General features: G+C 53.4%; 1 protein-coding gene across 29 annotated transcripts in view; it reads left to right on the top strand.

Moving 5' to 3' along the window:
* Positions 1-14,459, top strand: part of PCBP3 (poly(rC) binding protein 3) — a 186,224-nt gene that overhangs the window by 144,671 nt on the left and 27,094 nt on the right. For all 29 annotated transcript variants that reach the window (XM_074321971.2, XM_074321899.2, XM_074321951.2 and 26 more), the window contains 4 exons: positions 11,266-11,420; positions 12,442-12,465; positions 13,265-13,297; positions 13,671-13,787. In XM_074321971.2, the coding sequence (XP_074178072.1) occupies positions 11,266-11,420; positions 12,442-12,465; positions 13,265-13,297; positions 13,671-13,787 (329 nt within the window). The remainder of the gene's footprint in view (positions 1-11,265; positions 11,421-12,441; positions 12,466-13,264; positions 13,298-13,670; positions 13,788-14,459) is intronic.

Raw genomic sequence — 14,459 nt, 5'->3', positions numbered from 1 at the left:
AGAGAATGAAACTGGACTGCTGTCTGTCACCACGTACCAAAATTAATTCAAAATAGATCAAAGACTTAAGCATAAGATCTGACACAACAAACTGCATAGAAGAAAACATAGGTACTAAACTTATGGACCTTGGGTTCAAAGAGCGTTTTATGAATTTGACTCCAAAGGCAATGGAAGCAAAAGCTGAAATAAGTGAATGGGACTATATGAAACTTAAAAGCTTCTGCACAGCAAAAGAAACCATCAACAAAATAAAGAAGCAACCAACTGAATGGGAGAAGATTTCTGCAAACAGCACCTCCAATAAGGGGCTGATATCCAAAATATACAAGGAGCTCATACAAATCATCATCAAAAAAACAACCCAATTGAAAAATGGGCAGAGGACCTGCAGAGACATTTCTCCAAAGAGGACATACAGATGGCCAATAGACATATGAAAAAATGCTCAACATCACTAATCATCAGAGAAATGCAAGTCAAAACCACAATGAGATATCACCTCACCCCAGTCAGAATGGCTATCATCAACAAGACAAATAGTAACAAGGGTTGGAGAGGCTGTGGAGAAAAAGGAACCCTCATACACTGTTGGTGGGAATGCAGACTGGTGCAGCCGTTATGGAAGGCGGTGTGGAGGTTCCTCAAAAAATTACGAATAGAATTACCATACGACCCAGCAATCCCTCTCCTGGGTATCTACCAAAAAAAATCTGAAAACATTTATCCGTAAAGACACGTGTGCTCCAATGTTCATTGCAGTTTTATTTACAGTGGCCAAGACATGGAAACAACCAAAATGTCCTTCGATAGATGAATGGATAAAGAAGTTGTGGTATATGTACACAATGGAATACTATTCGGCGGTAAGAAAAGATGATAGAGGAACATTTGTGACAACATGGATGGATCTTGAGAGTGTAATGCTGAGCGAAATAAGTCAGACAGAAAAAGCAGAGAACCATGTGATTTCACTGATATGTGGTATATAAACCAAAAACAACAAAAGAACAAGACAAACTGAAAGAACAGAAACTCATAGACGCAGACAATAGTTTAGGGGTTACCAGAGGGTAAGGGGGGAGGGAGGAGCAGGGCTCTAGAAGAGTGTAAACGGGGTCTAATATATGGTGATGGAAGGAGAACTAACTCTGGATGGTGAGCACACACTGTGAGATATAGATGGTGTAATACAGAATTGTACACCTGAAATCTGTAACTTTACTAACAGTTGTCACCCCAATAAACTTGAAAGAAAAAAAAAATATCCCGTTTATTTGATTGGATTTATGAAAAGTTCTTGAAATGACCAAAGTGCAGTGACACAGAACAAATCAGTGGGTGCCTGGCATTGAGGTTGGGGACAGTGAGTGACTGCACGGTGGCTCTTCGCAGTGATCCTGCTGGTGCTGGTCCCAGAGAGCCAACATGCGATAAACAAACAGAGACGCGTGACGAGCTGGTGAGTTAACAGTGTGCCGCCTACGTCGGCCACTGGTGCTGGTCATGTCCCACAGCGAGCGTGTCCAGGGTCCACAGAAACAGCATGATTTTCACAAGTACTCAGGGATCTACAGTTATTTCAAAATTGTACACACACCTATATGCACATTCGTTAGAGTCAACAACTATTAAATCTGAGAATATAAAAAAAGTAAATTGTGTAAACAGACCAATTCAAAGTGAGAGATTATCAGACTGGATTAAAAAAGCAAGGTCAATCTATGTGTAGTCAGCCAGACACCACCCTGAAAGCCACTGCTATTAGCTGGTTAAAAGTGAAAGGACATTGGGGGGAGGGGGGTTCACACAGTGTGAGGGATATAAATGATAAACGTCTAAAGTTTTGCTGTGTCTTGTGCACCTGAAACTAATAAAAAAAATTAATTAAAAAAAAAAAAAGTGAAAGGACAGAAAAAGATACATCATGTGAACACTAGTCCAGAGCAAACCTGAGTGACTACGTGAATGTCAGATGACGTCGGCTCAGGACGAGGATGATGACCAGGGGTAAGGAAGGACACGGCAGGCAGGCAAAATGACCAGTTCACCAGGAAGACGTTTCAGCCCCAAGTGTACGTGTATCTGTCAAATAACAGCCTCGAAATACGTGGAACAAAATTGGATAGAGGGAAAGGACGAACTCACAGGTTCCAGCTCCCCTCGCTCGGTCACTGACGGAACAAGAAGACGGACACTCAGCAGGGTGAGAAGTGGTGAGGCGCACAGCCCTCCGCTGGGTCCCGTAGGACGCTAACCCCGCAGCAGAAAGGCCCTTGTGTGCACGGGCTGTTCGCCACGGTGGGCCATGGTCTGTGCAAGAAACTAAACGCCTCACGAAGTCAAAACAGCTGACATCATAAAACGCCTATTTCTGTCCAGTGTGGAATTAAACTAGAAATCAGTAACCAAAGATAACTGGAAATTGTCCAAATACTTGGAAATCAAAACGCACACCTCTAAATCAGGTGCTGGTCAAAGAGGAAGTATCAAAGGAAATGAACTGCTTTGAGCTCAGACTTATAAATCTGTAAGATACAAGTAAGTCAATGCCCCTAGTGAAAGTTATACATGAAATGCTAGACTCTAACAGAGAAGATCTTCAAACAATAATCTAGGCTTCCACCATAAGGAACAAAAAGAACAGGAGTAGAAAAAGCAAACACAGGTGAGGGGACTAGTAAAATAAGACCAGAAACGAGAAACTGAAAACCGAACTAAGCCCTTTCCCGTTGGACCAGCTCAAATAAAGACAGGAAAACAGTCCCAAATTTCGAGAACTCGGAGAGTGTGGCAGTCGTTTGTTTTGTTTTATGAGGCAGGATTTGGTTCTTTTTTTCTTGATGTTTTTCTGCACCCTTTAACTGGCCTTAACCAAGATGTGTTTCTTTTTTTTTCTTTCAGGTTTAGGTGTACAAAACAATGCAATAGACATTTATGCCCCTCACAAAGTGAAATAAGTCAGTCGGAGAAAGACAAATAACACATGATTTCACTTATTTGTGGACTCTAAAGAACCGACCAGATGAGCAAACTAAACAAAAGTAGTCTCAGAAATGTAGAGAAAAAACGGACCTGATCCTTTTTGAGTGTCTCCCCCACCCTCTGCTGGGAACTGGTGAGCTTGCAAATCAGACTGAGCTGTGATGGAGAGGGGAGGGGATGGAGGGACGGCCTCCCACTTGGAGGCGGGAACAGGTCCCCTTGTCCCTGCCCTGCCTGTGTCTCTGGCTCTGCCTGGCTAGCTGGGCCTTCTGTCCCGCATGGAGCCCCTCACACCCCAGCACACAGCAGGCCCCCAGCCCACCCTCAGTGACCGAATGAGGAGTGAGGAGGCGAGTGGACTGGGAGCAATGCAACGTCATCTTGGGTGTCTCCTGAGTTTCCGAGTCTGGAAATGGCTGGGTTCTGGCCCACAGTGGCCGTGGGAATGGAGGTGGGCAGTGCTCAGTGTAGGTGCTCACGCAGCCTTTACGTCCGTGCTGAGGTTGGACTGCCCTCCTGTGCTCCAAACTGGGGGTTCAGTGTTGAATGAAGATGCTAAGCGGGTCCTCTGCCTACAGTGCGGCAGGGTCAGGGCTGTGGGGAGAACAGGGCCCAGGAGGAGGGGGCGCTGGCAGTTCGGGGATACAGGTAGAGCAGGAGAACGCTGCCTCTGTCCCAGGGAGGGAGGCCAGTGGGACCACATGGGACTTGGAAGCGCAGGCAGTGAGGGCAGCGCTGTGGGGAAGGCCGGTTGAATTGCTTAGGCCATGGAGAGATGCCGGAGGGTTTTAGCAAGGGAAGAATGGCTCGATTTGAAGTTAGAAAGGTCACTGGCTATGGGAAACAAGACGTACCTCCGACGTGTCCAAAGCGAGCCAGGGCCACAGTGTGGCTGTTGGGAGGCCATGCCCTCTGAGCACTGTGTCCAGGCCCAGCGGGTACCACACACCGCTGCTCTATCTGCCCTGGAAGGAACAGCTGCAGAGTCTCAGCGTCTCCCCGGGGCCTGGGGCTCAGCTGCTACGGCGGGGCTGCGAGCCCTGTTTCCCTTGTTTGGGAAGTTTGGAGGCACCGCCACATTCCCACCACAGACTGGGGCAAGGTGACGTCGGCCTGCATGGTTCTTAGAGTTGTGGGTACCCTTGTGCGTCCCCTAACACTCCATCCACATGCACAGGCCCTGCCTGTGCAGAACAGCCGATGGCACACAGAGTCCCCTGGCCAGACCTGCACAGAGGCCATGCCCTGTGCTACTGGGCCCCCGAGTGACCTGCGTCTCCCTGGGACAGGCTGAGGCCAAGTTGTTACTAGAGGTTCTCAAGGGACACGCCTGCCGCAGGCCCCACACCCATCCAACCTAAAGGGGTGACGGGAAACACCCGTGTGTGAGACTGTGAGTGTGCACGTGTGAGTGGGTGAGTGAGGGCGGGGCTGAGTGAGTGGGTGTGCGCATGTACGAGTGGGTGAGGGCAGGCATGGGCCTCTGGCAGCATCAAAGCGGGAACCTGGTCACAGTGCTTTCCCTCGGAGGGGCGGCTGATGCGGGCTCCCTGACTTGAATTTTTAAGTAATTTCCACGTCTTCGTACAGTGTCAAGATGGTTATTTTGTTTGAATTATCAGAGGAAATATTTGGCTCCTTTACTCTCTCATGAATTGTGAGTTGTCTGGTACAATCTCAGGTTTGTAGTGGCTGCTTTTTTAAAATAAAATTTTGTATTTCGGTAACTGTAGGTTCACATGCATTTGGAAAAACAGTATATTCCGTGTACCTCGTTTCCCTCAGTGGTGACATTTAGAAAACGACCAGGATGTTGACGCTGATACCGACAAGATCCAGAACATTCCATCCCCATGAGGGTCCCTGTGCTGCCCTTTCATAGCCACAGGCACTTCCCTCCTGTCCCTGCCCCTCCCAACCCCTGGCAGCCACTAACCTGTCTTCCATTTCTGTCTTTTTCGCATTTCAGCAATGTTACATAATAGCCATACCGTGTATAAGCCTTGGGGACTGGCTTTTGTCACTCGGCCGATTCCCTGGAGACTACCCCGATTGTTGAGTGCATCAGTAATTTGTCCTATTTTGTGGCTGACTGGTGTTCCATCGTCAGCCCTCCCCCCTCCGCTCTGCCCTGCGCCGTGTGCTCATGAGTCTCCCTGTCCCCCACTTCCTCACCCCATCACCTCCCACAGTGTGCAAGCCCCCACTTTTCCCCCAGCCCACTGACGCTCCCGATTTCTTTCACAGGACAAAAGCAGGCCCTGAGCACCCGGTCAGTGGGTTCTGTGGTTGTGGGTTCCTATCACTGGCAGCCTACTGGGATTCCTGATGGATGGGGGGGGGAAACTGGATGGGAATTAGGGCCAGTGGTTCCCCAGTGTGGCTTCACCCAGGAGGAATCTGGACAAGCTCAAAATGCTGTTTCCAGGGCCACCTGGGTCACCTGGATGAGGCCCTAAGGGGCACACACCCCATCCAGGTGACTCCAATGCCTAGGCCTCCCTGCTCTGTCACAGGATGGCCAGGTGAGCCCCAGGATACCAGGCGAGCACCAGGCCACCAGGTGAGCCCCAGGATACCAGGCGAGCACCAGGCCACCAGGCGAGCACCAGGCCACCAGGTGAGCCCCAGGATACCAGGTGAGCCCCAGGATACCAGGCGAGCACCAGGCCACCAGGTGAGCCCCAGGATACCAGGCGAGCACCAGGCCACCAGGTGAGCACCAGACCACCAGGTGAGCCCCAGGCCACCAGGTGAGCCCCAGGATACCAGGCGAGCACCAGGCCACCAGGTGAGCACCAGGCCACCAGGTGAGCCCCAGGATACCAGGCGAGCACCAGGCCATCAGGCGAGCACCAGGCCACCAGGTGAGCCCCGAAGTACCAGGGAGCACTGAGCAGGGCCTCCTCTCCCAGACTCGAATCATGCAGTTGCACCGCCCTCCAAGGACAGGGCACCTGTGTGACTGCTGTCCTGGAAGCAGTTCTGGGAGGCGGGTGACAGGCCTTCATAGAGCTTCCCCCAGGAGCCCTCAGAGCCCCAGGTGCAGTTGCCTGAGACTCATCCCAGAGGCTCCACACGGGGCAGGGCGTCCCCCATGTGAGCCCTGGGCTGTGGGCCGTCTTCCTGCTGCTCTGGCTGTCACTGTTACCATAGTGATCTGTTGGCAAGGCCGTCCTGTTTGTCAGTCTTTGTAGGACAGCACACTGCCTGCAGCTTACTAATTGACAAGGAAATGCTTGGTGAATTAACAAAGTTACTGATTACCAGTCGCCTCCATGTATTCATGGGTTCCTGGAGGAAGGTGCGCAGTCTCTGGTCCTGGTGTCGGGCACCCTGGTGTTTGGCGTGCCACATCCAGGGGGGGCGGGAGGGGCTGTGCCATAGTAGCCACAATTTTCCAGAATCGATAATAACTCCAAGGTCACATATCCAAGAAACTATGGGATGGTACCTCACAATTAGACTGAGCAAAGGCAAAGCCAGTGATGAAGAGAGAAACCTTTAAATATGCCAGGGAAAGGCACACTACCTATGGCAGACCAGGGTGAGGCTGGAGGGGGCTTCTTGTTGGAAACAAGATGAGTGAGGGGTGAGGACAAAACCTTTCCAGGACCGTCGACCTAGAATTCTCTACCCGCCAAAGTAGCCTCACAACCGCAGAGAAAGGACAGGCTCTTCAGACAATCAAAAGCTGAGAGAATTCATCACCAGAATACTTGCACTACCAAAAATATTAAGGGAAATTCTTCAGGTAGAAGAAAAATTACAGCAGGTAGTTTGAATCTTCACAGAGGAGTGAAAGCTACATGGTAAGAATGAGACGAGAGACATTTTCTCATTCTTTAAATCGCTTTAAAAGATAATCAACTGTGTAAGTGAAAAATGGTAATGCATTACAGGGCTCATAACAGGTGGGACTTAAACGTGTGACAATGACAGCTCAGGCTGAGCGCGGAAGCAGAAGCCGACTGCTGAGAGGCGCCTGTACTTTGTGAAGTGGCAGAGACCACTGGACATTGCACTGTAGTAAGTTCAACCCGAAAGCAACCGCTGTGATGATGAAACAGAGTTACAACTAGTAAGTGGACAGAGGTGGTAAAGTGGCATCATAATATGATGCAGTTACTACAAAAGATGGCAGAGAAAACCCATAGAAACGGGGGACAAAGAACAGATGGTGAGTGCAGGAACTAGAACGATAAATCGAAACTCAGCCGTCTCGGCAACCACTGTAAATGGTCCACACAGCCACTTACAAACCAGAGATTGTCAAATGAGATAAAAGGAAAGCAGGTCCAACTGGAGGCTGCCTACAGGAAACTCACTTTAACTACACAGACACAAAGTGAAAGGTGGAAGGAGATGCACCATGCTGGCACTAACCAGAAGAAAACGGGTTGCTGTAGTAATAACAGACAAAGTGACTTTCAGAACCAAGGGAATTAATTACCAGAGATGAAGACTGATCTTTCCTAGTGAAAAGGAGTCGTGCACCGATAGATCACAGCAGTGCCAGACGTTCTGATGCTAAGAACAGCTTCAAAATACATGAAGCAAAAGCTGGTAGAACTGCAGGAGAAACGGCCACAGTGACAGTCTGAGATTTCAGCATCCTGCCTCAGTGCTCCACAGAATAAGCGGGCAGGCCAGCACAGGATCCCAGGGCTGTGGGAGGCTCGGACAGCACAGCCCTCCAGCATGCTCTCGTGGATGCTTGTAGAACGTTCCACCCTCACACGAGCATCACACTCAGCAAGATGGACCCCATTCTGCTCTTTCAGCAGCTCTCCATAAATTTAAACTGTCCCAAGCATCACAAATATGTTCTCTAACCACAATTAGAGATTAACAAAAGAAAGGTATCTCAAAAATCTCTAAATATTTGAAAACGCAGTAACACACTTTGAAGTAGCCCATGAATCAAAGAAGAAATCAAAAGGGAAATCTGAAAGCATTTTGAAATGAGTGGAAAAAAGCACAGACATCACATTGGATGCAGCCAAGACCGGATGGAGAAATGCACAGAACCGAACACCTATTAGGCAAGAAGTAAGGTTTGAAATGGGTGCCGTCGGCTTTCTCCTGAAGACACTAGAAAAGGACACAACTTTCCACCCTGCGTCCACGCACCAGGGTCTGCGAGTGGATGGGATGGGGCAGAGGGGAGAGGCGTGGGCCTGAACACTGGGCGGCAGGCAGAGGGGTCACTGCCAGACGCGGGTCAGGAGTTCCACTGGTCGCACGTGTGGACTGTGGGTTCTGTTAGAGACCGGGGCGGCGGTGCAGGGCAGGCACGTGGCGTGTGTCCAGGGCTCAGGAATATCCATGGATTTGGTCAGCACAAAGCGGCATTTACACCACAGACTGGGCGGGCAAGAAGGGAGGCCCCTGCTAGGCCCTGTGGGAGGACCAGGCCTGCTTCTCTCCCCCCATTAATGAATTGAAAATATAATAAATCTGCAGCACTGAAGAGAACAGAAGGAGGGGAAAGAGATCTGCCCATTTCTGGAACACCCTCTGACTTTTTGTGGGTGATTGTGACCACGGGAGTCCAGCTGAATCCTCTGTGCATCCCGGGCAGCCGTGGCCCCTGAGGTGGGAGCGAGGCCCAGGTACTCTAGGGGTTCCCTGTGATGAGTGGGTGTCCTGGGGCCTGGTGGGACTGCCAGAGGACGACGACCCCATGCCCACTGAGATCCCACGATCCTGAGGGAGCCACCTGCCCAGTGCCACTCGCAGGCTGGGGGTTCTTCAGGGTCAAGGGTGCTGAGTCACAGATGACTAACCCCTACCCAGGACTGCCTGTTCACGCCGTCCTGCAGAGGGCTCTGGATGCTCACGCTGGGCCAGGGGTGAAGGAAGGTGCTGGCCTGTGTGACTGAGGGCACTCGCTGACCCACTTTTTCCACGCGGCTGGAAACGCTTACATAACAGCTGGCCAGGGGGCCCTGCCATCCCGTGACTCAGGAGGACATGCCCCCCCCACCCCCATGTGATCCAATCCCTTGGCGCTGATGGCTGGGCTCAGCTTGACTGCGGTGGGAGGGAGCCCTGCTCCCTGGTCCACCTCAGTCAGTCCCTGGGGCTAGAGCACCCGCCTCCTCTCCCTTCTGGGCCCTTCCTCCCGGGCCCTCTGAGTGACAGACGCTCTCTGCCTGTGCTCCTCCATAGGCCACCAGCCACCTGAGGCTGTTTACTCAACACTTCCGTGTGACTAGTGACTTTTTTGCTTTAGCTGTAACTAGCCCATGTGGCTGCCGTACTGGGCTGAGAGCACGAGCATGCAAGGGCAATTTTTAAAACTGTTTGCTGGGTTCTGTGCCTTCATGTTAGAACCCTTGTACTCAAATGTGTCACTGTATTTTGAATAACTAGAACTAATTGTGTTGAAGTTACCCGTAAACACTTTTTTAAATGCAAGTGTTTATTGCAGACATGCACCGGTAGCTGTCATTTTGCCCACGCCAGGAGTCACCTGTCATGGCCCTTTGTAGGTGTCCCCAAACGTCACACAGGTGATGGGGTGCACTTTGATTCCGCTTTATGTTTTCCTTTTAGCATATTTTTCAGCAGAGCTATCTTGATGAGAAAACCAGTTTTTTGCCCCAAAACCTATAAGTTAAAGGAGAAGGTTGCTTCTCCCACCTGTCATCTCCTGTGTACAGACTCAGCCTCTCACCTTTGCAGGCGCCTCACAGGGCCGGTGGACAGGCAGCCTGGGGGCACATGGGGGCACGCGCAGCTTCCAGAGGACCTTTGTTCCTGACAGACTGAGGCAGCCACGCTGGCACTGGGACATTGTCACTCACTGGTGAAGGGACTGAGTGTGGGCTGGTGTGCGGGCAGCTCTCAGAGAGCCGGCCCGAGGGTCCTCTCCCGGCTCGCAAGGCCTGGTCCCTCATTGCCCCAGCAGCTCCGCACACTCTCAGGGGTGCACTGGGGCAGGTGGCAGCTCCCGGAGGCCTCTCGTGGAACCCCTGGGCCTGGAGCCGCCCCTGCGTCACCTGGAACCTGCCTCCAGCGAGGCCTGTCTTGCCTTTCTATCTAACAAAGACACTCCGCTGTCAGACCCTGGTGGCCCCGCTGCCCGCCCTCTTCAGACTGGTGGGTACCCTCCTCCCATGGGGTCTGCTTGTGCCGTTGTGTCCCCTCCTCTCTGCTCCCTGTGGACCCACAGCCCTGCAACGTCCCCGTACACATACCCTGCACCCCGCCATGTCCGGGCCCCCATTTGTGCACTGCACAGAGGGGCTCCCGGAGACTTCCTGCTTGCGCTCCCAGAAAGACCACACAAACACGCACACCCTGTGACCCCTGTGACCCGTAGAGTGAAATATCGCCTCCCAGTCCTAGAGTCAAGGTCTGGTGCATCCCTGGCAGTTCTCCTAGATGTCTCCCCGGCTGGTCTGAGTTCCCTCCCCTCACTGTGCACTCAGCCTTCCCTTGGCCTTGCTGGCGCCTGTCGTGTGAGGCCACTCCATACACCGTGGCAGGGGTAACCTGTGTCTCGGAATCTAGCCCGAAGGAGGACCTGGATCCTTCTGAGAAGGGACTTTGGCAGACCTGGGTGGGGAGCTTGGACTCTGTCCTCCCCCCTCCCCCTGTTGAGGCCAGATGCTATGGACCCGAGCCAGCAGCGTGTAGCGGGCCGCGTGGCGCTGGCCCCCGTGCCTGAGCTCACTGCCTGCTCAGGCCGGGCCTGCATCTCACAGCGGGGCCAGCGTTTTGCCTGGTAGGCTGAGCACTGGACCTGCAGGAAGTCTGCTCCACACACCAGTGATGTGGGTATGGAAGGAAAGCTCCTGACGGGGAGGGGACGCTCAGCTCGGCGCGGCGGCAGTTTCGTTGATAGAGACTAAGTCCCCTTAGCAGTGAAGATTGCCAGGGAATGTCAACAACGAAACGGGCATGCCAGCAGCTGAAATGGCCTTGCTTTTAAGAGCGAGGGAAGCATGGCAGGAGAGAATGGGAGGGACTGACCTCATAGCACAGCGGACACGCGGGACATGCACGAAGCCCGGGCTTACCCACTGGGTGACCTTCCTCCCCAGCAGCTGCGAGAGCTGTCCCTGTTCCCCCACTTACAGAAGCGGGAGCTGAGGCAGAGAGCTGGATGACCTGCCAGGCTTTCCCCTGCCCAGCAGGTCGCTCCACTCCTGCACTAGCCTCTCCCTGAGCCCCTGCCTCACCTCGCCAGCAGCCTCCACTCCCCGAGAGACCAGCACGTCCCCGTGTGTTGGTGTTCTGGTCAGCAGCAGCTGTGCCTTCTCTTTGCAGGTGACACCTTCTGGGCCCCATCTGTCCTTCCTCACGGCATCCTCAGCACCTTCAGCCACCACCCCCAGCTGCATTTTGGGAGGAAGATGGAGTCCAAGGTCTCAGAAGGTGGCCTGAATGTGACCCTGACAATCCGCCTGCTGATGCATGGAAAGGTACAGAAGCTGAAGCCCTGCCTTGGTCACTGGGAGGAGGGAGGCAGGACATGGCCGTGCCTAGGGCCCTTGTATTGTATATTGTTTCCTAAAACTCGAAGCAAGCTCAGGTGCAATGCAGCCTAGACGTTTCTCCCGGAACCTTCGAGACTAAGTAACCGAGCTGATGCCCCATCACCGAGTACCTCAGTGTATTTCCCACATGCTTGGTGTTCCCCGTCACCAAGTCAGGACATTGATGGAGATCCGTTGCGGTCACCTGACCGCACCCCAGCCTCAGTCTCCTGTCATCCCAGCACTGTCTTTCCTAACAGATTACTCAGGGTGGGCTCACATTCCATGTCCTTGTCACATGTCTAGTCCCCTTGACCCTGGAGGACTTGCTCTGGTCTTCCTTTGCCTTCCACCTTTGAAAGTTTCTGACCAGTTCTTTTTTAGAATGTTCATCGTGGTGGCTTTTTCTGATAGTTCCTCACCGTGGGCAGGAAAAGTCACAAAAGCTTTCCTACAGGTGGCCCAGATTTCAGGGTGTCCCATTACCAATCACCTGGTTGATCTTCTAGTTGTCTCCACCCAGAGCTGCTGTCCCCCACGGTTACTAGATGGTCATTGCCGGGGTGCTTAGATGCTGTGTAGATGTCCCATTTGTCACCAAGCTTTCAGTGCATGCATTCGTGTCTGTGTAGACTCAGCGTTTGCTGTTTTATCCATTTTATTCCTCATTGTGTCGTTACTTATTTTGATGCTCGTTTTGTTCCTGACATGGCCAATGGGGGCCCCTCCAGGCTGGCTCCTGTGTCCTTGTTTAGCTGGAAAGCAGCTGGCCGTTCTCCTTTGCTCGGCTGTCAGTCAGAGGCTGGGCTGGGGTCGGCCGTGGCCGTGTGGGCACGGAGGCAGCCTGCAGCTGCAGGGCCTGCCTGCACACCCCTCCTGACCGGCTAACTCCCCTTCCTCACTCACAGCAGACAGTGTTTGGTCATTCTGCTGTGTGACATCACCTTTCTGTGATTTTTTCCTACAGGAAGTTGGAAGCATCATCGGGAAGGTGATTACTGAATGACCTCTTTGCCTCTGTCGCGGTCCCTGTGCTGGGGGTGTGCCCGGGCACGGTGGCAGTGAGAACCCCAGAGGTATCCTGCATCTCAGGCCAAAAGCATCCTGGTCACCAGTTCTGACAGCCCGGGAGGCCCCAGTAGTCACTGCTGCAGCCCCCCCGCCCACTGCCCTGGTGGCCAGTCCTTCCTCCTGGGTGTGAGAGCCCAGGCAGGGTTCCTTCCCTTGCATCCCTCCGAGCAGTCGCCCCCTCTGGCCAGTGAGCGCTGGTGGTCTCCTTGTGTTTCCTTTCAGAAATAGAAGGACCGTTCCCGCAGGGAAGTCACAGCCAATTTGGGAGCCTGTGCCTGTGGGAGAGGCAGGGATGAGGCATCACCCTCCCGTTGGTTGCTTTTTGACTACCTTTGGGGTTCCAAGTGGTTCCTGTCCAATGGGGGCCTCTTCTGTGCTCAAGTCCAGCTCTTTGCATAAGTGCCTCTGGGGCCGCCATGGTCCTGCCCGTGATGACCATGGGGTTAGTTAGTTCATTCCCGTCTCCACACTGTAGAACAGGTGCCCTGGCCAAGTGTGGTGCCCAGGCAGGTGCCTGGGTCCCAGCCCGCCCACCCTCAGTGCCGTGGGCCCCTGGGCTCACGTGACAGGTGTGCTGAGGGCTCATTGGAGGCACAGCGTGTGTCAGGCTCTCGGCAGCCTCGGGTGCTGGGGGGAGGTGGCTCCTGACACTGCACACTGCCGCTCTGAGCCCTCTGTGTGCCTGACCCATCTCCCTGTTGTCTAAATCTTTATTCCAGAAAGGAGAGACTGTGAAAAAGATGCGTGAAGAGGTGAGTTGGGGTGTCCTCAGCGGCATCCTGTGTCCTGCGGGCGGGAGGGCCTCCAGCGGCTCTGCGCTCGGACCAGCTGGGAGTCCTGCACAGGGGTGTCAGGGCACCCCCGTGCGGTCCCCTCAGTGCACGCAGGGCACACAGTGGCACAGAGGCTTCTCCCCAGGCCAGCTGCCCTAGAACCGCTGGGTCCTCTCTCATTAAAATTTCCCTGTAGAGGGCAGTCCCGGAGAGGATGTCCTGTTGAGTGCTGAGGTCTGCCCATCACGTGCCACGGGACATGTCTGCATCTGTTGTGTCAGGAGGAGCAGCCAGCCTGTCACTGCCCCGCGGCTCTAATCCAGTTTCTGGGCTCTGCTCAACTCCCGTGTAGAGTGGTGCCAGGATCAACATCTCGGAGGGAAACTGCCCAGAGAGAATCGTGACCATCACAGGCCCAACCGACGCCATCTTCAAGGCCTTCGCCATGATCGCCTACAAGTTTGAGGAGGTGAGATCACCACCGGAGACGGGGGAGGGCAAGGTCATAGCCCAGCCCACCAGGAATGCCCCAACTCCTGTCAGCTCCTGTTTCCCAGGACTCCCCACACCCCTCAGGCCAGCGTTGGGCCCGCCCACCTCGCTGCTCGCCTCCCCTTCTCTAGAGCAGCTGGCTTGACCCCGGGTGGACCAGCTTGGTTTAGGAGTGACCAGATAGAGCAGAGACACGTGACCAGGTCCCCCGCTGGCACACATGGATGTGTATGCGTTTGTGTGTCTGCTGCAATTTTCAGAGTCACATCTCAATGTTTTCATGTGTTTTTACTTTTTTTGAAATTGCCAGAAATGATTTAGAGATGCATTTAGAGTTTTTATTCAGAGGGTGATCAAGCTAGGGAATAATTTTTTCTGTCAAAAGAGTCCCCCTGTCTGTCCAAACCACCCATGCCCTGCCACGCCTGTGGACAAAGGTGAGGCCCTGTGTGTGGGCGCCCTCTGACTGGTGCCCTGCCCCGTGCACGGCAGCGCCATGACCAGTGTGACACGTGTGCCAGTCGCTGCTGTCCATCCAGCTGTCCCTTCCTTGTCCTGAACCTGACCTGGTCTTCCAGCCTCTGTGACCAGCCCCGCCTGGCCACTGTGTCCCTTCTCTGCACGCTCGGCCATCTGCCAGGGTGCATGC

This window comes from Rhinolophus sinicus, chromosome 17, assembly GCF_057876585.1.
Source record: "Rhinolophus sinicus isolate RSI-liver-muscle chromosome 17, RSI-T2T, whole genome shotgun sequence".
Lineage (NCBI taxonomy): Eukaryota > Metazoa > Chordata > Mammalia > Chiroptera > Rhinolophidae > Rhinolophus > Rhinolophus sinicus.
The sequence above is the reverse complement of the archived record's forward strand: the minus strand, read 5'-3'. Positions and strand labels throughout refer to the sequence as shown.